Source organism: Lycorma delicatula, chromosome 6 (assembly GCF_047948215.1).
Source record: "Lycorma delicatula isolate Av1 chromosome 6, ASM4794821v1, whole genome shotgun sequence".
Taxonomy (NCBI): domain Eukaryota; kingdom Metazoa; phylum Arthropoda; class Insecta; order Hemiptera; family Fulgoridae; genus Lycorma; species Lycorma delicatula.
Window position 1 is genome coordinate 87,307,870 of NC_134460.1, and position 25,587 is coordinate 87,333,456.

General features: G+C 26.4%; 1 protein-coding gene across 1 annotated transcript in view; it reads right to left on the reverse strand.

The window, feature by feature from the left end:
- The window catches only part of LOC142326720 (uncharacterized), a 420,625-nt gene that overhangs the window by 103,583 nt on the left and 291,455 nt on the right, over nt 1-25,587 (reverse strand). The window contains exon 6 of the mRNA XM_075369365.1: nt 20,371-20,536. Within this exon, the coding sequence (XP_075225480.1) occupies nt 20,371-20,536 (166 nt within the window). The remainder of the gene's footprint in view (nt 1-20,370; nt 20,537-25,587) is intronic.

Consider the following 25,587-nt stretch of genomic DNA (forward strand, 5'->3'; position numbering starts at 1 on the left):
AAATCGAAGTTATTCTATTTGTTTTTACATATAATTTTAATTAAATATTACTGATTTTCAATGGGACTAAAAATAAAAAAAAAGGTTTGGCGGTGTAATGTATACGTCGTGTACTTTATTGAAATAATTTATTTTTTACATTGATTGACATCAACACTAACGTTTATATTAAAATACAATTTTTATTACTGTTATTTAATGTAATGTTACTCTTATTAACTCCAATACTAAAAAAAAAACTTACTTATAGATTGGTTGGGTTAGTCTAACAACAAACGTGTATATGCAGATTGAAGGACACTGAGTCACAAATAAGAATTTATTAATTTATTCCCATGTGGAATAATGGTTTAGTCATGCAAGAAAATATAACCTACCATTATTACTCGTAAGATTACATGAACCTTATTTCAATGCGTCGGTATTTAAAGTTGAAACGTGTATATGAAAAGTAAACTTATTTACTTATGAATACGTAGATTCATTCGTTTTAGAGTTACATTAATACGCCTGTATATAATACATTAATGCAAAAAGAAATTTCAACCAAACAAGTAGTTACTTATTGGTGCATTAAATATAATTGATAATAATATAGGAAGAAATTGTGAATTGTATACTTAAAAATAAATTAACTTCGCTCTTGGCTAGTGATGTAATATAATAACTAAAATAATGGTTATGTAAAAACAATTGATTTTTTCTATTGGATATTGTAAAAATGTTATTAATATCAGATTATTTAAAAACAATTGTTCTCTATTAAAAAAAGTATAAATTATTATTTTTTCACTTCTGTTTAATATATTAGCTCCTGTTTGATGTAAAGCTTTGTCAATAATATAACTATGAAAAAACAAAACTATATTACAATTGATTTATTTATTTATTATTTTTTTTTTACTAAAATATTCTAATATATCGGACGAAAAAGTAGATTAAAGAAAAAAAATTATTTTGAAATTGGAGAAAGAATAAAGCCACGGGATTTTTGATAAAATGTTTACACTCAATAATAAGATATGTAATTGCTGTCGAGCATTATAAATAACAAACCATTTTAAAAACTAATGTGTTTTGATTTGAATATTACTCATTTTGGCTGATAAAATACAAATGAAAAGTTTATGAAAAACAAAAATCATAAAAACTCATATATTTTTAAGAGCTATTAAAATAAAATTTAAATTGTGTTTGTAAATCCATTCATAATATTCTTAAATTATTCAGTAGCGATAATGAATTATTTTTTAAAATAATTTCCTATATTAAAATAAAAATAATATATAAGTAGTCATTTTCATGTTTAGCAACTTATTTTATCTTTTTATATGTAATTTAACATTTTGAATAATATTCTTCTACTAAATAGACCAAGTTATTTAATTATGCTTTGCCTTTCAGCAGATAGGGTATGAAATTTGTAGGTTTACATAATCTTTCCCAATATTTTTTTCATGTTGAATGTAAGACATCTGACGTACAAGAACTAATCCAGAGTTAGCTCCTCTGAAAATAATGACGTTCATCAGTCACTATGAAAATAGAGCAAAGTTAACACACAACTGAAAATATTGAATATTTAGTTGATAAACCTCGTATCATAGGCTTGAGATGAAATTGTTTCTGCTTTGTTCATGAAGAAAAAACATAAATGAAGAAGGCTTACTTTCCTTAATAAGTCTGGGATAAGGTAGTTATCTTGAGAATGGCTATGTCAGTTTCATTAGTAATATATCACGTTATACAGTGTGGCTTACCAACTACAACTTTCTTGGTTAAGGCATTAAACATGCATATTAAGTAGACAATTTTTTTAGCCCACCGGGCTGGTCTAGTCGTTAAATCGTCATCGCAAATCAGTTGATTTCGAAATCGAGAATTGTAAGGTTCAAATCCTAGTAAAGGCAGTTACTTTATACGGATTTTAATACTAGATCATGGATATCGGTGTTCTTTAGTGGTTGGGTTTCAATTAACCACACATTTCAGGAACGGTTGACCTGAGACTATACAAGACTAGACTTCATTTACATTCATCCATATCATCCTAATTCATTCTCTGAAGTAATAAATTATGGTGATTCCGGAGGCTAAACGGAAAAAAGAGACAGGGATTTTGTTTGCAATTTTTTCTGACAATTATTTTGCAGAATACTGTTAAAGAATTCTACAAAAAAAATTTTTTTGTTTGATGTCTAACTTAATGAGATTTAAATAATTTTAGTTTTTCTGTTCGTAAAAATTAATGTTTATTTTAGTCAATTTTATTTTATTCAAATGAGTGTATATTGAATGTCAACTAGGTAAATAAAATAATAAATTTGATGTCTATATTGAAATTATAAACAAGTAAACGATCAAATAAACATACGAGGTCTGTAAATAAAGTAATGAGACTGGTTCAGAATTTTTTTTTAATTTACAATCCAATTATACATATGGACTCTTATCACCTTCAAAATAGTCCTTGGGAAGCCACGCAACGCTTCAAACGGTTTTCCCACTCTTCATAGCAGTTTTGGTACTCAGAAACCGGAATATCCTTCAAATGGTCGGTTTCATTTTGTTTTATGTTTTCCACAGTTCCAAAATTGTGTCCTTTGAGGTGTTTTTTAAAGTTGAGAACAGTAAAAAGTTGTAGGGACTAAATTCAGGTTAATAAGGTAGTTGAGGAACTACAGAAATGTTTTTATTTGCAAAAAACTCATTAAGTGAGAGTGCAGTGTGACAAAGTGCATTGTAATGATGCAGCAACTAGTTGTCTGATGGCAGACTTCACGCAAGCAACTCTTTTCAACAGTTTTTCAAGAATTTCCCGACAAACATATCGATTTACAGTCTGTCCTGTAGGCAAAAACTCCTTATGGACAATGCCATTACTATCGAAGAAACAATTTAGCACGGTTTAGATTTTTGATCATTTTTGCTATTTTGGTTTGTGGTGAGTTTGAAGTATACCACTCCTTGCTCTGGCGTTTTGTTTGTGGGCCGTATTCAAATATCTTAGATTTATCACCAGTAATAAAATTTATTAGAAAGTCAGGATCAGTTGAAATAAGCCCTAGAAGATCGCGGCACACTTCCACCCTTTAGTTTTTCTGTTCAACAGTGAGGTTTTTGGGACCAATTTATCACAAAAATTTTTCCTGTCCAATTTTTTTGTCAAAATACGATGGATAGTGGTACAGTTCAAATTCAATTGTTCTGTAATAATTCTGACAGTTAATCGCTTGTCGTACCGTATCAGTCTCTGATTCGCTCATCATTGTCGTCACTTTTTAACGTTAACGGTCTTTCAGAGCGCAGATCGTTCGCAACTGATTTCCGGCCATCTGTAAATGCTTTAAACCACCTACAAACTTGGGCTCGTGACAGAGTGTCATCTCCATAGGCTCTTTTCAATTTTCAAAACATTTCAGTGGCATTCTCACCGAGTTAACACAAAACTTGATTGCTCAACGTTGCCCATAATTAGCATCACTCATTTTTGTAACGCACAACAAAAACTCGTTTCACGAAAAGTTTGTTTACGTCTCACGTGGCAACAATAGACAAAAAATATTAATACCTAATATAAATCAGCTGTTTAAATAACCATATGTTTACTAGTAATTTTACAGAGTAGCCACTTTGGCTGCCAAAAATCTAGTCTCATTACTTTATTTACAGACCTCATATAACTTCCTTAGTGGCATATAGAGGTAAAAAATAAATATGATATAAAAAGAGTAAATCCTGAATTTAATTTAATATAAATTACTTGTGATAATTTACAATTGATTTTAAACTTGAAATTATTAAAGTACCTAATGGAGTAGAGACTATAACGGAAAAAAGCAGTAAAATGATAATGAAATAGATCATGTGCAATAGGAACTATTAAAAAATGAAAATAGTATAAAGATATGTCATTAAAAAACAATCAATCTCTATTTGATGAAAATGTTAAATAGATGACAATAACTAAGAAAAATTTCTGAAAAACAATTAAAATAACATTAGATTGTAGTTATATACTAAGAAATTTCTCTCTGATTTCGTTGAATTTTTTAATCGGCATTAAATATGAATGAAACTTCTTAAGAATATAAATCTTTGATATGTAAAACACGTAATAAGATTTTAATTTTCTCCCTTACATGTGATAAGTTATGATTTATATATTTCAGTTTTTCACTTACTGCTTTAATTTTTCTTCCCCGTTTAATACTTTTACAGAAATTTCTTTCATCAAAAGAATTTACTTAGAAATTAAATTTAAAAAAAATTAAATATTTAAAATGGAGAAAAGTGTTTACCTTCTCAGTCACTGATAATAAAAAATGTTTCATAAAAATGAAAATGAGTAAGTTTTAATCTGAATACATACCGTATTTATAAATATATAACATATAATTTGTTTACTACACGTAGGTAAAGTCAACGTCCTTAAAAACAAAATCACTTCTGGAAACCATAAAGAAGTTAGGTACGTTATCTTTACCAACATAAAACTGTGATAATAGATATTAAGATTTACATAAAATTAACTACGGAATAATAATTTAATTTTTTAACCATAATAATTAAAAATTAAAAAAATTAAATGTATAATAAAAAAATTAAAATAGTTATTTAAATGTAGAAGATAAACATAGACGTAGGTGTAAAACAAATTTCCATTGCAGAGAAAAAATTTAGTTTTAATATTACATATATTTTAAATTTTAGTTTTAATATTACATTAAAATTTGCATACTTGTGTTATTTATTATTATTATTATCATAAAACATTTTATTTCTTACTTGGTAGTGTTTAAAAACTACTGAGTATTAATAATTCCTGCCAACTATATTATTGCTAAAATATTACTTCTTGTGTGCATAGCTGAAAATGGTTTTATTTTAAAAGTTCATAAAACGTAAAAATTTAATAATAAAAAATTGTATCTGTATATATATATATATATATATTATATTGTACATGCATACTGTATAATACATAATATTATCTGTGTATATAAATAAACATATAAACATATTAAGTATAAATAGCAGATAATAAGATTTCTTTATCATAAAAACGATTTTTTTTTAGCTTTTCGCGTTATTAAATTTTTGAGTTGCGCTAAAAATCTGCCAAAAAAACTGTAGGAAAATTTTGAATAATGGGATATAAAAAAAAAACCAACTGTAATGTTGCAGTTGCAAAAAACAATCAACTTTTAAAAACATCATTTCCCTCTTTTTTTTTAATTTTTATACTAACAGCTTAGGAAAAGAAATTCTTTTATTTAATAAATAAAACGAAAAACAGTAGTTTTTTTCTTAGTTTGGCTTCAAAAATCGGTTAAAATTTCTTATATGATAAATTTTAAAAAGAAAAAAATTAGTATGTGTGTAATAAAGTGAAAACTTAAATGAACTATTACTTTTGGTTTACTAACGATTTACATTCTCTTTTTTGTATCATTTTTGGGATTAACAACGGGTAACAATTTTGTTTTTGTTTTATTATTTATTTTCTTTAATTATTTTCGGTTAGAATTTTTAATAACACAACAATTAAGAAACTACATGAATTTAATGATATTAAAAAATTTAACTTAGATAATATTTTGGTCCTTTTCCAAAAAAATAGTAGGAACATTAAACGAATTTGATATTTTACTTAATAAGAAAGTTGTAGCGATATTTTATTTTTTCGAAAAAGTTTCCTCCATTTACACCTCCATGGACTGATTTTGCCAATTAACGAACTCGACCGATATTTTGGGTTTTTATATTTTGTGTATCAATTTGAAAGTGATTGGTGCAAAATTACTGCAGTGCTATCGTGTCCACAAGAATATGAAATATATAAACTTTTGAACCAACGGTGGTTTTGGGGTCTCGGGGATGGGAAACGCGAATAAACGTCGAAATTTTCCGAAGTCGAATAATGGTACCCATTACAATACGTAGATTTCTTATGAAATCTACCTAAAATGTGTATATGTAATTTAATAGGCTTACAAGGAAGTTATGTGGTGTCCACATCAGATTTTTTTAAATCCAAAACGTATTAATTTTTTTTAAATTGATTTTTGCTTGCGATTTCATTTTTTAGTAACTGAATAACATAGTTGTATTCTATTATTTTAAATCTCCTTTTTCACAAATCCTTTATTTTTTTCATTTTATATCATAGGTATTTTGAAAAATAAAAATACTTTTCCAAAAACACCCTTTTGGATTGTTACAAAACTCGATGTTAAAAATTACACATTTTGAAATTACTGATTTCGTAATTACCGAAAAATTACAGAATAGTTTAAAAAACTTATTTTTCTATTTCAGTTAAAGATAATTTGATTCAAACATTTATAAAACAAAACTTTTTCTGGATATGTTGGTATATTCAAGCGGTTTTTGAGATAAATATCAAAAACTAATATTTGTAGATTTGTAGAATAACGATTAAAATAACAAAATAAATCTCTCGTAATTTACAATTAAAAAATAAAGCTGTTAGTTGCAAAGTAAAAACCGATAAAATTGGATGTATCACGTAAATCTACAGTACACTGTATAACAACAGAACTAAATATAAATTATAATTTTATTCATGACTTTAAAAATGTTTAAAACATAATAAAAATGGGTTGTGAATCTTTATTACGAAGCAACCATAAAAAATATATTACTGAAGAGATGATAGTAGATATATATATATATATATATATATATATATATATATATATATATATATTGGTTGTATGTGTAAGATAATGCCAAGTTTAAATAAGATACCACATATGTAGTCCATGTTATAACTTATAAAATAAGTATATTAACCAAGACTACAGAACTACTACTAACAACTACAGTCTGTCTTCACACATAAAAAATCTATATATAAACTTGGTACCTAAAAGGTAAACTTGTACCTTTACATACAAATATTCTGTCATTTACTACTGAAAGAATAAATTTTAAAAGTAGTCTTTATAAGATTGCTGTCTTGATTATTTCAAAAACCCGTGCATCTAATCATTTTCTATATAATCTATGCAGATATGTTTATACAAAAAATAAAATTGATTTTGTTTTATATCATGCAGACTGTACAAAATATTATATTATAGGTAACTATTAAAATTCAATATAATAATGAGTGACATCATGTATAATGATACTATTTTAAGTAAAATAATTAATTATCTTTGTAGTTAAAGGGATAGAAATCTTATTAAGTAATAAAACAGGAAATTAGAAACGTTTCTAAGATTTTTGTTAATAAATATTTATTTATATGGAGTTGTTTTAATTACAACTGCTACTTATAAGTACAGTTGTATAAATTATAACTGATCGTTTAAGCCTGTTTTACAACTGGGATAATAGTTCACTTGGTTAATCATTAGCTTGCCCAGTAACTGGCCGATCTGTCCTGAGATGATCTGATTAATTTTACAGCAACGACTAAAGTACAATAATAATAGTAACAGTTGAATAAAAATCGATAAATGTTAAATTTAACTCGAGTGTGACCCTTCAGCATCGATAATAATTCACTTACCATATTCCAATATTATATTAAAATATTCTTTATTATGTTATCAAAGCGCTTTATATGTAACAAATAGATTAGAAGATCCAAATCTGTTTTAAATTTGTACAAATAAAAAAAAAGCCTTAAAATGTAAAAAATATTTCTACGGGGAAACATTTTTATAATCACTTCTTGAATAATTTTTTTATTCAGTTTAATAATTGAAAAAAAACTACCACAGGAGAAGAATCTTTTCCTAATTTTCATCTGAATTGAAAGGAGTTGAAAAAATGTTGAATGAGATCGAATAACCAAAGAAAATTCAAGTATTACAATCAATGTTCCATGAAATAGATTTTAGAAAAGGATCACATCTTTCCCTAACATTTTATTAAGTTATTTCGTATTTTAATATGAAAAAAATAAATATTTTTATCACGAGGTAATCGAATTTTATTTGAATGATTTATTTGTTTATAACATACGATACATTCTTTCGAAATAATTTCACACAAAAAACTGATGTTACAACAGTCCTAAATCCAAAATGTCAACATTCTACAGCTAATCGTTTTTTAGTTATATGAGATACGTACAAACGTCACGCCAAAAGTAGTCAAAATGGATTCAAGGATGGTAAAATGGATATTACCGTTGAAATCTGAAAACCGAAATTTTTCGCGATTACACTTCCTTGTACAGTACAAGGAAGTAAAAAAAAAATAATTAAAATATATATTTTGTTTTAACTCGTTAAAACAGCGTTACAAATTTATAAAGTTATCAGATCATGTTTATTGTCAAGAATTGACAGTTAAATTGTTATTCTTCCAATAATTCTATGAATAAAATTTTTTATCAAACAATTTTACTTTTTTTTTAGTTTTTTCAATTCTTAAGTTAACTAAATTAATCCCTACATTAAATTTAAAAGTAATAAAAATAATGCAGTATTGATATTATGTTGTTTTTTAATCTTGTACAAGAATGAACAATTTACAAGTTAACACTATGTTTAACTTTAATTTTCATTGCTTAAAAACTTTTTTCCCTATTTTCGTATTCTCTAAATCTTAAAAAATTCATACGGCATTAACTAATTGAATATTATTGTGATATTATCTAAAAGATATTGTCGTTTCTGTAAAAAATGCAGTTTAGAATAATATAATATTTCAACTTAAAGTTATTATTAATCTAAAATCTATTAATTACAAAATAAATTTAAAGTTCAAAATTTCTGTGTAAAAATTTACTATTTATCATTTATTATCATATTTTATTTAGATAAGCTTGTATGGAAAACGTTATTCCATATTTCAGGTACAGTTTAAACAAAAAAAAAAAAAAAAAACAAATTCTACTCACTTAGCCCTAGATTAATAGAATCTAGAACTAAATTAGGTACTAAAAAATAATAAAAATGAAATACATAAAGAAATACAGAATAAATACGTAAACAGATAATTTATTAAAATATTTTGGAACTGTTGTATTATTAACAAAAAACCATAAAAATTATTCTGTGAAAATTTATGAAAATAATTGTTTTTTCTTAACTTTATAATGCGAGCCGAAATATATCATATAATTTTTATTAGTATACATCTTTTTAAATATTATATAATTACAATGTCAAATAAATGTTAAATATTATATAATTTCCAATGTCACAAAATTTTTTAAGTTACATTTTTGTATTAAGTTAATTTTACAAGGACAAACTAAATCACTCAAATACGCGAGTGTATTGAACATATAAACAAATCACAGATATAATACACTAAATAAATATAAGTGGACAGAACATGTACATATGTTTGGATATATACAATGACCTTCAACAAGTTTTATTAATAAAAACAAAAAACAAGTATAATGACAAATACACTAATATGCTAGAACTATGGTATATAAATTAGATTAAAAAAAAAAAAAAAAAAAAAAAAAAAAAACATGCTACATTAATCTATTTTAATAAAATCACGTATCTCTTATTTCATTTTAGGAATAAACTACATGGGAAATAAAATAGAGAATATTACTTAAATTGAGATTATTCGATCGCAGAAATTATCTTTAAATATTACGTATGCAAGTTTATATATCTGTATATTTATATTCTCGCACACATATATACAATGGACTTGTACACAATACAATTGAAAAAAAAAATGGGCTAATCATATCATTACACGATATATGATACTATATGAAATTGAAAGAACTAAATTAATAATAATATCTACAATAATAAAAATAATAATATAAATTACAAAGTTTTTATGATATTATATATACATAAAGAGAGGTCAAACGTAAAACAAATAGGAAGAAAAAATTATTTTCTGCATATAATATACTACTACATACAGACAATATAAAATTTATTCTAATAGTATTTTATGCTATCTAGGCTATACGTGGTTACGTTATATTTTGTCGATATATAAGCAACATCAATAATATTTGAAATGATGAATAAGTCATATTATAAATTCACTATAGACTGAACACACTGCGGAATTATACAAAAGGAAATAAACACAAAAAAAAAGAATTATAAGAAGACGTAGTGGCATCAATACTGTATTACGGATTAAATTCTGGATTGATTTAAGAATAGGTTTGCCATAAAATCAAAGAGAATGTGTGATTAATTTTTTTTAAACATGCGTTTGCACAATATTGAAGTCTGTTATTTCCAGGGAGTCCGAACGTAATAATGATAGTCTACAACCAATGATCCTATGAATGGAGTAAGAAGAAAAAGAAGAAAAAGAGAAAGATGAAGATAAATAAGAATATAAAAAAGAAAGAGAGAGGAAGAGTGGGTGAGAGAGCAATAGAGAGAGAGAGAGAGAGAGAGAGAGAGAGAGAGAGAGAGAAAGAAAAAGAAAGTACATAACGTAGAGAAGAAAATAGTAGAGAACCCACCCGGTGTCAAGTCTGATAAGCTAATTGAGTCTAATGATAGACCAAAAAGAATCATGGAGGGCTGCCTGCCCTCTGTCCTGAGGCCAAATAGACTAGTCTAGAATAAGAAAAGAAAAAACTAAGTAATTATGCCGACAAATAAATTACCTTATAAAAATACGAATTTATATGCAACAGAAATCAATCACTATTTGAGACACGTATTCATATAAAAAAATTAAATTATGTAAATACAATTTTTGGGCAATTATTCAGTATTTTAATAGTACATAATAGAAATAACAACAGTATAAAATAATAACAATAAACGGAAGAATAAAGTAATTATTGTATCATCGATCTCTGTGGCGGAGTGGTAGAGTCTTGGCCTTTTATCCGGAGCTCTCGGGTTCGAATCCTAGTCAAGCATGGCAATTTTCATGCGCTAAAAAATTTCCATTTCATATTCCCAAGCACAAGCTTTTGAGTTTATATGATGATTTTAATCATAAACAAAAAATAATTTATTTTTCGATGACTTTTTTAAAAATACGCTAATTAAAAAAAATATATATATATATATATATATAACTTAATCGAAGTAAAATATATAACTAACTTTTAATTCAAATAGGTTACCGTAAGATATCGTCTGAATTTTTTATTAGTTCTTTACAACAACAGACAATAGATTTTTGGCGTAATTAATATTTAAAAAAAAAAAATGGTTTAATGATATAAATTCATAAAAATTACTAAAATGAATTTTTATTTTATATTCGTATAGTTTTAAACATTTTGGCAAAAAATCAATGAAACAGAACGACAAATAAAATATCTGATATAAAAAAGAAATTAAAAATAAGATTCGAAAATGGAAACAGCTTCTAGACTGATAGGTGTTTACAATAAGAAATTCTAAAGAATTAAACTACGACACGACAAAACAGTAATTTGCCGAGAAGCCTTATAAGCGAGTGTTTATGAAAGTTTAATGTAAAAACTTTTTTAATAGAAGAAAAAAGAATCTTAAGGAAAATTTCTGGACCAAAAAGAACGGAAGGTTATAAGTAAAATCAAAAACATTTACCAAGAAATAAAAAATTTAGAAACGGTAATGCGGAAAAAAAGAATGAGTTATTTTGACCGTACTTGCAGAATGAGTACGTAAAGAACAATTATTTAACCTTTACAAAGATAGAAAAAAAAAAAAAGGGTGGAACCGGAAAATAAATCAAGACAGAATAACTGAATAAAAATTGGAAAAAAAAATAACTGGTAGAATAGTTTCAAAAACGATTGATAATTTCAAACTAGATCAAAAGGTAAAACCAAACAACACCAGAAAATTTAGAGAAGAGCAAAAACGATTGGAAGGGACGAAAAAATACTGGAAATAACGGAAAGAAGATGAAAAGAAGAAAGGAAGTGCAACGGGATCTAAAAAGGTATAATCGAAAGAAGAAAAAAGAATTAATATACTTGAAATACTAATATAATATAACTTATATAAGTTATAAAGTTGATATAGTTTTATAAATAATTTCTTATTCCAATCTCATTTGTAAATATTAAAAATGAAGTTATTTTAAATGTTAAAAAAACACGTAGACCCAAACAGGTGCAATGATCTAGCATGTCATAAAATCCCTTAACTGGGGCTCAAAAAGCGGAATTATAAAACAGATAAATTATTAAAATTGAGCTTATTTTGGTTTTATTACGTTGATGTATGTTACAAATATAACTGAAACGTATAAAATCAAACACGAATCACTTTGATAAAAATCAGAAAAACAAATAATTTAAAAGATTATAATATTAAAGTTAAATATAAAATAAGAGGCGGTCATATACCTCAAAAGCTTATTCTTATTTTACATAGTAATTTTTTAAAATATATTATTTAAACGAAATATTAATTTAGACTATTATAAAAAATGATTCGTGATTTTAATTTAATTTTACTTTTAATTAATTCATTAGTTTTTTTATCTATTTAATTGATTCAAGTCATATATTCAAGTCAGATTTTTTATAAATATAAATTAAAAGTATTTCTAATAAATGGAATAATATCGGTTAAAATAATTTCTTCTAACATTCACCAATAATTAATAAAATATCGTAAATTAAAACAATAAACTATTTTCAGATATAAAAAATGTCTTTTTCTTTATTTTTTGTTTTATCAGATAATTCTTTTTGTTTGGAAAATTACGGTACAAACTTAGATATCTTTTTTATGTTTCGTTAAAATTATTAATTTTATTTGATATTAATGTAAAAATCTTTTGTGTGTTCCCGCAGATTATAATAAAAAAATAATAATAATAATTAAAGGAAAATTTTAAATTTAATTTAATTTGATGAATATTAAAATAATCATAATTGAAAAAGTAAGCGATTATAAATACATTTAAAAGTTTTAATAATTTAAATTTTTGTAATTTTTTAACTAAAAAAATATTTACGTAATTTTTTGTGAACTAAAACCACTACCAAAAGCATATATAATCTGAAAAAAATATCGCTCGATTCAGCAATTCTCAAGTTGTGAACTCATACAAAAATTATAGAAAGTTAAATATTTAAAAAGTACATGAAGTAATATTTTTCATTAAGTACAGAAAGGAGGAACTGAAGATTATAAAAAAGGGAAAAAGTCTATTCTACTACTTTTCGTTATCAACGGAAACATTTTTCTTTAATTATTAAAATTTTGATTTTCGATTTAGGTTGCATGTATTATAACTGTTTATTAAAATATATTTATCTTTTTAATTAATTTTTCACCGTTGATTTATCAACTCGAAATGTAGTATAAATAATAACTGTATCAGAATGTAGTAGTAGATAATATATATATATATAAATGAAAGATTAGAATGAACGAAATTAAATGAAAGGAATGAATGATTTATATGTTGTTTAAAATAAATCAACTTTCTTTTGATGAGGATAGTTGTTTATTTTATAAAATATCATTACATATAAATAATCTATATGATATATAGAGGAAGAGTTGATAGAAGCTGGGTTTGTCGTTGTGAAATTGCTATACGGCCTAATATTTTACCAGATGTAGTAACACAGTAACTATATATATAGATGTATACATGTATTGAGACAAGGTGAATCAAATGAAGTCTCGCAATTAAATTGAAGTTGTTGGTTGTTGTAGTCGTCCGTTTGAAGGATAATGATAAAAGGTTAAATGGAGAATTAAGTAAGCCGGACGGTTAAGTATTATTAAAGAAAGTATATTAAAGACACTGTATTTCTAACCGTCCATCCATCTAACCATACATACATCTATACCGGATTGATATTCTAATATATACGTAGAGAATAGAGGCGCCGGTTGATCAATCCTGTAGGAAGTCGGGGTCGGGGCCATTACGGGACGGGCGGAGTCGTTCGTATAATAGTTCGGTCAAGTAATTTATGCATATTGCTACTGGTTAGGGCATCATCCAATATAAAGTGGTTGTACAGAGAAAGAGAGAAAAAAGGTGAGAGAGGGAAGCCTGAAGCTATATTATAGCTTAAAAGAAGTATAAGACATAGGAGATGAAGATGAAGAACAAGAATAAGAAGAAGAAGAAGAAAAAAAGCTCGGGCAGATCTCTTTCTGGCTTAAGCTATATAGAATAGAAGAGAGTGGTAAACGGGCTGCTGTTAGCTGTTACCGTAGCTGTTCTCTTCTGGTATAACAGTCTCCTCGAACTAACCAACAACGGACGTACGACGGACTCAACGAAAGAACGAACTATAGACGAGCGGACACATTGATAATTTATCCCCGACCAGAAGTTAATCTGCTCATTTGCATAGTGAGCGGTCAACAATCTCAGTCAGTTCTGTTTCTTTTCTTTCTCTCTTTATCTCTCTTTCTATAAGAAAGACTACCGCGCGGCAATAGAAGCAGCAGCATAACAGAGAACGCGACTACTCCCAACCCGCAGGGGAGGGACTCCTACCCACTATTATTTCTATTACTATTATTATTGTTATTATTGCTACTACTCTTATTTTGTGAAGATATGCTTGTGCTTACCATCTCAACATCTCACCGTCTCTATTATCCACACGAACATAACGCATAACAATCAATCACAATCTTTAATACTAATGCATTACATTACATTACATTACAAACAACTCAACCGACTAACCAAACCGACTGACCAACAAAATGAACAATTCACACCTAACAGACCAAACAAAGTAACTATATCAATAAGAAATAATCGTTTCATATTATTTATTAATTTTACTATTACTATTATAAAATATAATACATAAAATATAAGACAAAATAAACAAACATAAATAAAAATATTATATTCGTGACGATTAATTATAAATAAAAAATACGTAAAATAACCAGCGATTTTCGGTGAAGTTTGTTATTAAAATTAACGGAAGATTTTGCTTAAGACTATTAAAAAAACAAAATTAATTATTTAAAAAAAAATGGAACCGTTATCAAGACAATGTGATACACGTATACAGAATTATAAGATTCCCACTATCCCTACCAATGCTGTATATTATATATAGGATCTGAAAGCCGGACGGTGAAAAACTTTTTTTTGCAAATTTTCTGACCAATCTTTTATGTTTTAAAAAACTTTTTCAACATCATGATACCACCGCAAAAAGCAACTGCGTTGATTGCAGCAAGGCTTATTTCAATCGGATTAATAAGGAAAAACGTTATTTGCGAAAAAAAAAACATTAAAAAATATACGAGTCGAATACATAACCTCGTTTTTTGAAATAGATTATAAGAATTAGTTGATATCAATCAACGAGATCTATACTGATCACACTAAATAGACCACCAATATTGGTTAACTCGTCATCGCAAATCAGCTGATTTTGAAGTCGAGCGTTCTAAGGTTAAAATCCTAGTAAAGGAAGTTAGTTAGTTTTATACGGATTTGAATTCTAGACCGTGGATATCAGTGTTCTTTGGTGGTTCCGTTTCAATTAATCACACTTGTCACAAGTGGTCGGCCTGAGACTGTACAAGACTAGATTTCATTCACATTCATACGCATCATTCTCATTCATCCTCTGAAGTAATACCTTACGGTGGTTTCGGAGGCTAAACAAGGAAAGAGACACACTCGATCTATTCATTATGTATTTATGTCGTATATAAATGTATTTATGTCGTACTTATGTTCGTAACACTTTATTGTATATGTTTTGCGATAATTCAGCGCAAATACAAATTCGCTAGCAGAACTGATGGGTTTTTATAACAATAATATGGGATAAATGAATAGATTGTTTATTAAGTATATATATATTATATTTAGTCAAATTATATAATTCATTTTTATTGTATATACAGGAATAAACCAGTTGAAATTTTAAACTTGCAACATTTTATTTTGTATTTTGCTGAATATTTATAATCTAATTATTTATCTTAGCAATTTTAAATAAAAATTGATATATTTTTTAAAAAAATCTTTTATACTTTGTGGTATTCTACAGAATATTTTTATAAAACATGTTATGTTATTATTTACAATATACTCGTTTACTGTATTTAACAATTTTTGCAAAAGATAACGCTATATGATTAGTAAAAGATAAAACTACGTGCTTTTTAAATTGATGTATAACATTTAAAAATAAAGTTCTTATTTTTTTATTTTTGTTTTTATATTCGGGCTTGAGGCCTACATTTATTTTTTTCATTTTTTATCTTTTTAATAGAAAAATACAAAACTTCGAAAGCTCATAGTAAATCTGTAGGAAAATTTCTTACATTTCTATTATATTCACGAAATTCAAGAATTACAAAACTATTTTTTCGATTTAAAAAAATAATACTTTATACATATCCAACGAAATTATTTATTAACTTATCTTAAATGATAAAATTCTGATGTGTACAACATATTAGAAAAATCTGATGTGTACAAAACTTCCTTGTACGCCTATTAAATTACATTATCACAAAATATAAGTACATAACATTTTATTTCATTAAAAACTTCTGATATCGTTTGTGTTTTTTTTGTTGTTATTATTGAATTGTTATTCATCGTAAAAATATTTTTACAATGAGACGTTAATAATTATTAATAAATCAATAAATTTAAAATAAAAATAAAAAAAGTTAATAAAAAGGATATGAAGTCTGATTCGACACGATGTGCCTTCCCCTAAGATCCAAATATTTCATTTGGTTTTAATTCTGGAACCAATGAAAATAAGTACCACCTGTGATATACCGTTGAAAAGCTCTCAATGAGGGCTCTCAATGAGGACTTTTTCTTAACTACAGTTAAGAAAAAGTCCATAATCCAAATATATTTGATTTTGGGCTTTTTTGGTTCAGACGATTGCAATAAAAATGGGAGATGTTACAACAGTCCTAAATCCAAAATTTCAACATTCTACGGCTAATCGTTTTTAATTTATGTGAGATACATCCGTACGTACAGACGTCACGCCGAAACTAGTCAAAATGGATTCAGGGATGGTCAAAAAAGGACATTTCCGTTGAAATCTGGAAACCGAAATTTTTCGCTATCCTCACTTCCTTTACTTCGTACAAGAAAGTAAAAACTATACAAGTGAAGAGATGAAGAAGGTCGTATCCTTTATTCACGTTTTCAGCTGCCTCAAATAAAGTTTTTACAAATTTGCATTTTCCGTCTTTATATAAAGATTTTAAGAATTTCGTAAAATATAAATGAAAATAAATTCCACTTGTACATTTTCAAATCAAATTAAATTGGGTTTTAATACTGAAAATAAATCTCTACAGAAAAAACTGTTTGTTATAGTTTGTATTTTTATCTACCTACCCAGAAAGTAGATCTTTAGGTACCATTTAGCTGTATTCCTTATCGCTATATTCTATATTTCTTTATCGCACATGCTTGCACACATATTTATTTATGAATTTGTACTAAGAATGCATGACCGGGATTCGAACCAGTGGCGTAATAAATTTACCAAAAATCTCCAAGTTTTATTTATTAAATATTGGATAGAATTATGTTCTGTGAAAATTAAAAGTGAGTCAATAATTTCGACGATCATTTTTACAATTCTCAAACTCAATAATTTTTGTGATAACTCAAACTTTTAGCCATTATTTCAGTAATGGAATAAAAAAGATATAATATTGGTAATATTAGAAAAAGATGAAATGAAGAAGTGAAAGTAAAGTCATATTGTAATAAAAAACATAAAACCAAAAAAAATCCATTTCTAAGGAAAATAAAAAAAAATTAATGAGGCTTAGGACTTTTTTTTAACTTCTGGGACCACCGTCAGGTATTTCTTCAGAGAATGAGATGAGATTAAATAATTTGTAGCGTGTGTGAAAATGCATGACTGGGATTCGAACGCGGGACCTCCGGATGAAAGGCCGAGACGCTACCACTCGTGTTACGGAGGCCGGCAAATGGTTAGGACTTGCCTAATGGTAAAAATACAAGTAATAATGAGGATAATTCAATAATTTTTTTCACCAATTTCAAAAACTACTCTTTCAAAATACTCACTTTATCGTTATATGAAATACGCGTATATTCATGAAACTAGATCAAATTTAATGCACAGAATTTGAAGCGTAATAAACTATTACTCTTAGTAAATATATAGCAATAAATTTTCTCAAACTTTTAATGAATGTTGTACTAAAAGCGAATTACCATCGTGAAAAGTTATTAATTTTACATAACAAGCATAATATAAATTAAAATCAAAATTAATAAAATCAAATAGATATTAGTAATTTTAATAATACCGGTTATTAATCTGCAAATACGAATTTATGATGTAGGGAAATTAATTAATAATTTTATAATTAATTCAACAACATTAATTGCAGATTAAAAACATAAATAATAACAATAAATTGAGATTTGAAATGATTTTCTAATTTTATTGATTGATACAATCAGCATATACTAAAAATGATCAAAACATTTTTTTTTATTCCGTATTACTCTTTCTATTATTTTCCATATTTTATTAGTCCAGTTAAACTTATTTTTATTTTTTTATTTTCTTACTGTTTTATTTTATGAATTAACTAAGTTGTTCATTTTTCTAAATCAAAATTCTTTGTTAGAATATTATTAAAAATATTTTTTCATCTCTGAAGCTGGAACAATTTCACCCAAAAAACTAGTTTTAATTAAATACTTGTTTAATTTCTAATGGTAATATGGAACGATTAAAATAAACTGAACTTTAAAATGCAAACATTTAGAACAAAAGATTAATTTTATATTAAATTAGTTTAATGATTGACAAATACACATGAAATCACGATAAAAAATTCTCAATTGTTTTGTTTATCAACTTTGCCTTGTTTATCTACATTGTTTGATATCAAATTTAAAATAAACTACTGGCTAGTAAATAAAGCATCTCAACTTTCTCTGTCGAACAAAGTGCTGACATACGTGCTCTTGAAGCCAATCTGTACATATAAGATTCAACTACGGGATAATTCTAGTATAAGCAATATGGAGGTCATCCAGTGGTTTCACAGGAGAATGATAAGGACCCTAACGCATCCAACGTGGTTCATGAAGAGTGCTGTGATTTACGAGTACATGGAAATCCCATTTGTTAACGAATAGATTGGACGACTGAGTACAAATTATATATCTCGACTTAACATTAATGTTAACCATCTAGCTTTAAGTTTGTTGGACAACGAAGATCTCAGACGGCTCAAAAGGCTTCACGTGTTGGACCTAGGGATCGGATGCTGATGATGGAGAAGATAAGCCTCACGACTGTGAGGTTTTGAACGATTCAGTAGGATGGTCGTATATCTCGAATTATACTATACTAGGTTAATTAAGATGATAATATATTTCCGGCTTACTATTATTCTGATTAAATATTGTTTATTTTCTAGGCTTTAGGATTATATTTATGTGTTTATTACAATTGATATTTTTTTAACTTAATTTTTCTGATGAATTCGATGTATTCGTTACTTCTAGAGTTTACAATTATCTCTGGCCTTTACAATTATTTTATTTTTTAAATCAAATTTTTAGCGTTATTTATGTGTCATTTATCATACGTTTATTATTTTTTTTGAGAAGTATCACTGGATGCTTCTCTTTCATGTAATATTTGACGTAAAATTTAAAGATTTACATATAGTTTCTTTGAAATAAACCTTTAAAGTTAAAAAAAAATAGGTTTTGAGTATCTCAATTCGGCATGTTTTAAAACTATCTACATTTTAATTGTGAATCTTTCCATGATTATTTTCGTGGTCATTTCAGGATCTAAAAAAGTTAATTAATATGAAAAAATTTGATCGTAAAGTTTTTATCAAAGGAAATAATCCTTTAATAACTGTACTGGAATCTTGACGTATTTATAAGAAATTAAAAAATTATTAAATTTTTTTTGCTTGATGATTTCGCCATATAAGATTGAAAGTTTGTGCGTGGGATATAAAAATGGAATTTTGTAGCGTATGAAAAATACCTTGCCTGACCGGGATTCGAACCCGGGATATCCGGATGAAAGTATATATTATATATTAAGGAATTTCTTAAATCCAAATACATGTTTACAAAATTCATTAAAATATTAATTTTATCAGTAATTAAATTTCAATCTGTACTAACAGTATTACTATGAATATAGTAAGTGAACTGTAATAATCACCAACGGTAATTACAAGTAGAAGATATTAAACAAACCTATAAACGCCTTAGCTAAGCCAATATAAAATATTTATAGCGGAGTAATAAAACCAAAGGACTTTAAAAGACGGTTGTTGGTGAAATTTTATTGATGAGCCGTTCCCTCTCTTAACTTAGTTATAATATTATTTATTTATTTAATTAGGAGAAAATATTTATTTTATTATACAGTAATAAATAATATAAACTAAGAATAAGAAATAATAAACTTACCAGTATGTAAGAATAGATGATTCTTTAAATTGGTGTGCTTACTAAATCCTCTGTTGCATATATGGCATTTAAATGGCCATGATCCGTTATGTACGTACATGTGTGATTTGAGATCGCCTGGTGTTGGAAATGATTTTGAACATAAACCGCACTTATGTGGCTTTTCCTGCAATATAAATAAAACATCGTTAATTTTTTTTTGTTATTTAATTTCACTTCTTTATTAATGTGAAGAGCATTGACATACGAGATGTATGTACTCCATTTTAGGTCCAATTTTCTAAATATTTTTTTGAGCTTAGTTAATAAATCTTATTTTAACGTTTTGCAAATCCATGTCATGAATTGAAATTAAAATAAATATAAGTAATTAAAAAATAAATGTAAGATATAGACCATTCAAGAAAATAATTTGTTTTAAAATTAATTCTATAAGATAGAAAATAATCAAGATGTTTAAAATAAAATTGATCCAAAAATAAAAAGGCATACTTTCTACTTTGTTAAATTATGAGGAATAGTAAGTAGATTATGTAATGCGAGTAATTTAATTAATTACAGAATATTTAATTAATTTAATATTAACAGAATATTGTAATCGATATTATTAATATATAGCAAATACTAGTTATTTCAGGGACAAAATCCAAAGTAAGAAATACAATTCAAAAACAATTATTAAAATAAGTTTTTTTAAGTCGTTATACTGCTATACATCTGAAAATGATATTATTTAACCAGAATTGGAAACTGTAAAACCACATTTTCCCTACAGCGGTTTTAGACGGATTTTTAAAAGAATCGAACACACTCAAAACTAACTGCAGTAAGCAACCTGGAATAGATTGTAATTCGTTTTCAAAAGTAACATAAACATTATAAAAAATAACAATTATCCCATGCTAGGCTTTGTAAAGGAAGTGATGAGTGAAGTGGTTTCCAATTGCCTTCTTTACTAAACCAAATATAATGCAACATAGCGGCATTATATTACTCAGCTCTACAAATTATTTTCTTCACTCCTTCTCCATAGAAACTAAGGTTATACAATAAAAACTATTACTGCCAGAGAAAACAATTATGATACCTCTTTTACCTTAGATGTTTTAAATTGGTATTGCAACTATTAATCTATTTTTTTGTTATGAAAAAAAATGTCTTAAATTAAATAATATGTATTAAACAGTACAGCCTAATTTATATTAAACTTTATCCATAAAAATATAAAAAAAAATTAACCATGATATTTTTTATTCAACATTTGTTTAGTACTCTGTGTATTTTTTTATGCAACAATATAAATAAAAAGTATAATTTAATACAGATAAAATGTAAAATAAAACCGTAATTTTGGGTAAAAAATTGAATAAATGAAAAAACAACACAGAACGATGAAGATAGAACGTTCGTGTTATACTAACGACAAATACAGCCAACAATAAGGATTAAACTATTAGATAGAAAAGAAGCATAAGAAATAAGGTAGGTAGGTAGGTATTAGTTGATAGATACTTGTAGATGGATAGACAGAATTTAGAAGAGAGGGAGTGAGGTAAAGGTACCTTTAAGAAGATGACAGGAAGAAGAAAGCCTTCTCAATTGCTTTGGCCCTGAGTTCATTATGACCGGTTATTGCACGTGTGCATCACAATGTCTCAACATAAAAACTACACAAAAATTTGTTTAAAAAATAAATTTAAAAAATGGAAAGAAAAAAATCAAATTATCGAAATTTTCTAATGGAAGATATCTTGGTGACCGTTGAAAAAAAAAACTATAACAATAATACCTTTCAGTGAATTTTTTATATTTTTACATAAAAATCTTTATTCTTCTATGATAATTAAGTAATATTATCACATTTTTATTACTGTACAATCATTTTAATATCGTTGCCGTTATATTATTTACATTGTCCATCTTCATAAACTATACAAATTTATCCATAGTAATGTCTTAATCTGTAGGATTAGATTTTTTTACCAGAGTTTTCCTTTACATCACGTAGACCAGTAGTTCCCAAATTTTTCCGAATCGCGGTGCCCTTTTTCAAATAAAATTTTTCTATGCACCCTACCTTATATAAAAGTATGATTACTCGTAAGAGATAAAAATAAATAAAAACTTGTGTATCTTCACTATTTTTTTACTTTATTAACATTAAATTAATAATTATAACTGTCCTGGCTCAATTAATTACGAAGCGTTTACAATATTTCGCGGCGCTTCTGTGAAGAGGCCGGGGCTTCCCGAGGCGCCGCGGCGCACAGTATGGGAATCACTGACGTAGACCAATGTCGTATTGCGAATTTGGTTTTTTAAATACTGCATTCAAAATCACCACATTATAAATTTATATCGTCATAAAAAGTATTTGTTTTGTAAATTTAATTCGAAAAGTGGCAGTTTTCTCAACTGCAGCCTACTACTTTAGATAATTTTTGTTTAATTATTTTTAAAATCACGTCTCTAATAGTTCTTAATTCAAGCTATAAGTACTATAAATATCGTAGATATACTATTTTATTTAATGTAGTCCACTTCATTGTAGTAGTAATCAAGTTTTAACCTATTCTGTTTTTAATCAAATTAAAACTAAAAAAAAGTTCTAATCTGTTCTTATAACAGTTTACTTACTCGTGTTTAGAGAAAATATATTTTTTTTAACTTTTATTGTATAAATAAATAGATTACGATAATATCTAAAATAGTATGTATTATTATATTTAGAAATTACTAAAATCTGTGTTGCTGCAAAGAAGTTCATTTGCATATAATTATTAATTAAATATTTTAATGTTATATAATATTAATTAAAACAGATCATAATAGTAATCAAAAAACTAATCTAAAAAACTGAATCAACAAAACTAAAATCAAGAAAAAACTAAATTCAAAAATCTAAAAGAAATGAATCAATAATTTTTTAATATCTTCAGAACTACGATTGTATTAGAAAAATACGAAGAAATTACAAAAGCATGAATGAACTTAAAAAGAGATTTTAAAAATGTAGCCTATAGCCTATAAGTGAACATAAAAGCAAACTCTATAAATGTTCTACGTTCTATGTTCTAACGGTGACTAAAATTAAACGAAGAACATTCTCTAATGCATTTCAGAAAAAAATAAATTTAAAAAATGTAAAAAATATTTTAATATTTGAGTTCTTTTTTTTTCTTTTTTTTAACCTCCGGGACCACCGTTAGGTTTTGCTTCAGAGGATAAGATGAATGATTTGTAGCGAGTGTGAAAATGCCATGCCTGACCGGGATTCGAACCTGGGAACTCCGGATGAAAGGCCGAGACAGTACCACTCAGGCCACGGAGGAAGGCAATAATTGACTTCTAAGGCGTAAAATTTCATTATTGAAAACTCGATGGAAATGCTTTTTAGTACAGAATCTAAAGTAAAAAATTAACTTCATTTTCTTAGAAACTATGATAGAGTTAAATAAGAATATCTAAATATGTTCATCGTAAACACTTATTATATTATTTTCCTAGTAATGTTTTATACAAACGTAGATTTGAGGTTAACCGAAAACAAAAATTTCAGTTACATTAATTTTTTTTTAAATGAATGCATATATGTGGGTGTGAATTGGAAGTATTGGTTCTGGGAAACTATTTTTGATATATATATATGAAATTTCTAAATTCTGTACCGCTGGAAAGAAGTTCATTTGTTAAGTACAGTTATGGTGTTCAAATAATGAAATTCAAAAGGAAATTTTTGTTTTAGAAGGATTGATTCTATTATATTTTTTCAAAATATGATAAAAGGGTTTAGTAAATACTATATTTCAAATAATGTTGAACATAATGGATATTATTGGAATTTTTATAAAAATATTATTATTTTTTCTAATTGAGACATTATTAGATGGCAAGAATTATAAAATATCTTATATAACAAGAGAGGAAATAAATTATTCAATTAAAAAAAATGTATTTGTTCAAATAATTGGAGTTATTTTTTTCTAATAAATCTAAAAATTAAAATATTTTCTTTAGGTTAGAAAATAATTAATATAAATAAAGATAGGTCTTTCTAGTAAAGAATATTGCAACCTATACCCTAAAAAACGAGAAAATTTTATACTTTGTATTAATTCAACTCCAAAAATTGTAAATTTTGTTATTTTAACGGAAATAATTAAACGTATCGAAATTTAGATTTTAAGAGTATATTTGGACAGAAACAAAGAAATTATTTCAATAATTTTTTTAACTCGAAACAGCTATTAAAAACAAAAAAAAACACCAATAAATATAACCTTTACTTTAAAAAATTAACGAGCTCTTTTTTATAACTAAAAATAACACTGAGATGAATATGTCAAAAATTATATAAAAAATCCGTATGAAACAGCCGCTCATATTTTCATAATTAAGTGTTAAGCTTTGGGCAGCTCTTATGATAAAATAACATAAGAATTAAAAAAAAAAATATATTAAAATTTTCTCAGAAGCTTTTAAATAACATCACCATCAAAAGCAGCTGCATATTTGGCCCACATTTTATATAAAATAGAAAAAAACTCCACACAAAAGAAAAAAATAATAATTTATGGACATAATAAGTGATTAATGTGAGAGTCTAACACTGTAGCCTATTACATACAGCAGCGGTAGAAGTAATGTTATTTCTTAAGAGAAAATTCTTCATCAAATCGTTGGCATATTCTACTCATTTTAAAAGATAGTAGAGCAACGGTCTGCACTCACTCTTTTACGTAGCATAATACGTAGGCAATATAACAAACAGAAGCGGCTGTCCTTTCTGTTATATAGGTACAAAACAGTACCGCAGTATAGAAATTCACGGCGTTCTTCACTATTAAAATCTTGACCGATATAAATTATAAGACAACAAAATATATACGTGCATGAAGCGCGCACACACATACACAAACGCACTCACTCTTTCTCTCTCTTTCTTTATACAAACGATGTATTGCAGAGAAGAGTGAGAGACAGAGACAGAGAGAGAGAGAGAGAGAGAGAATATGTTGAATTGAATGGAATGTTATTTTAAATATTTTGCATGTTGTTTTAGATCCTCATCATTTTCATATCTTTTTAACCTTGATAAAAAATGAGATTAATTCTATTAAGGAAGAAAGAGCAATTACGTGAAAGTATTCTTAGCATATTCCATGTTGCATACGATAAATTGTAATTTGTTTGTCGGCGGCTTAAAGACAAAGCAAA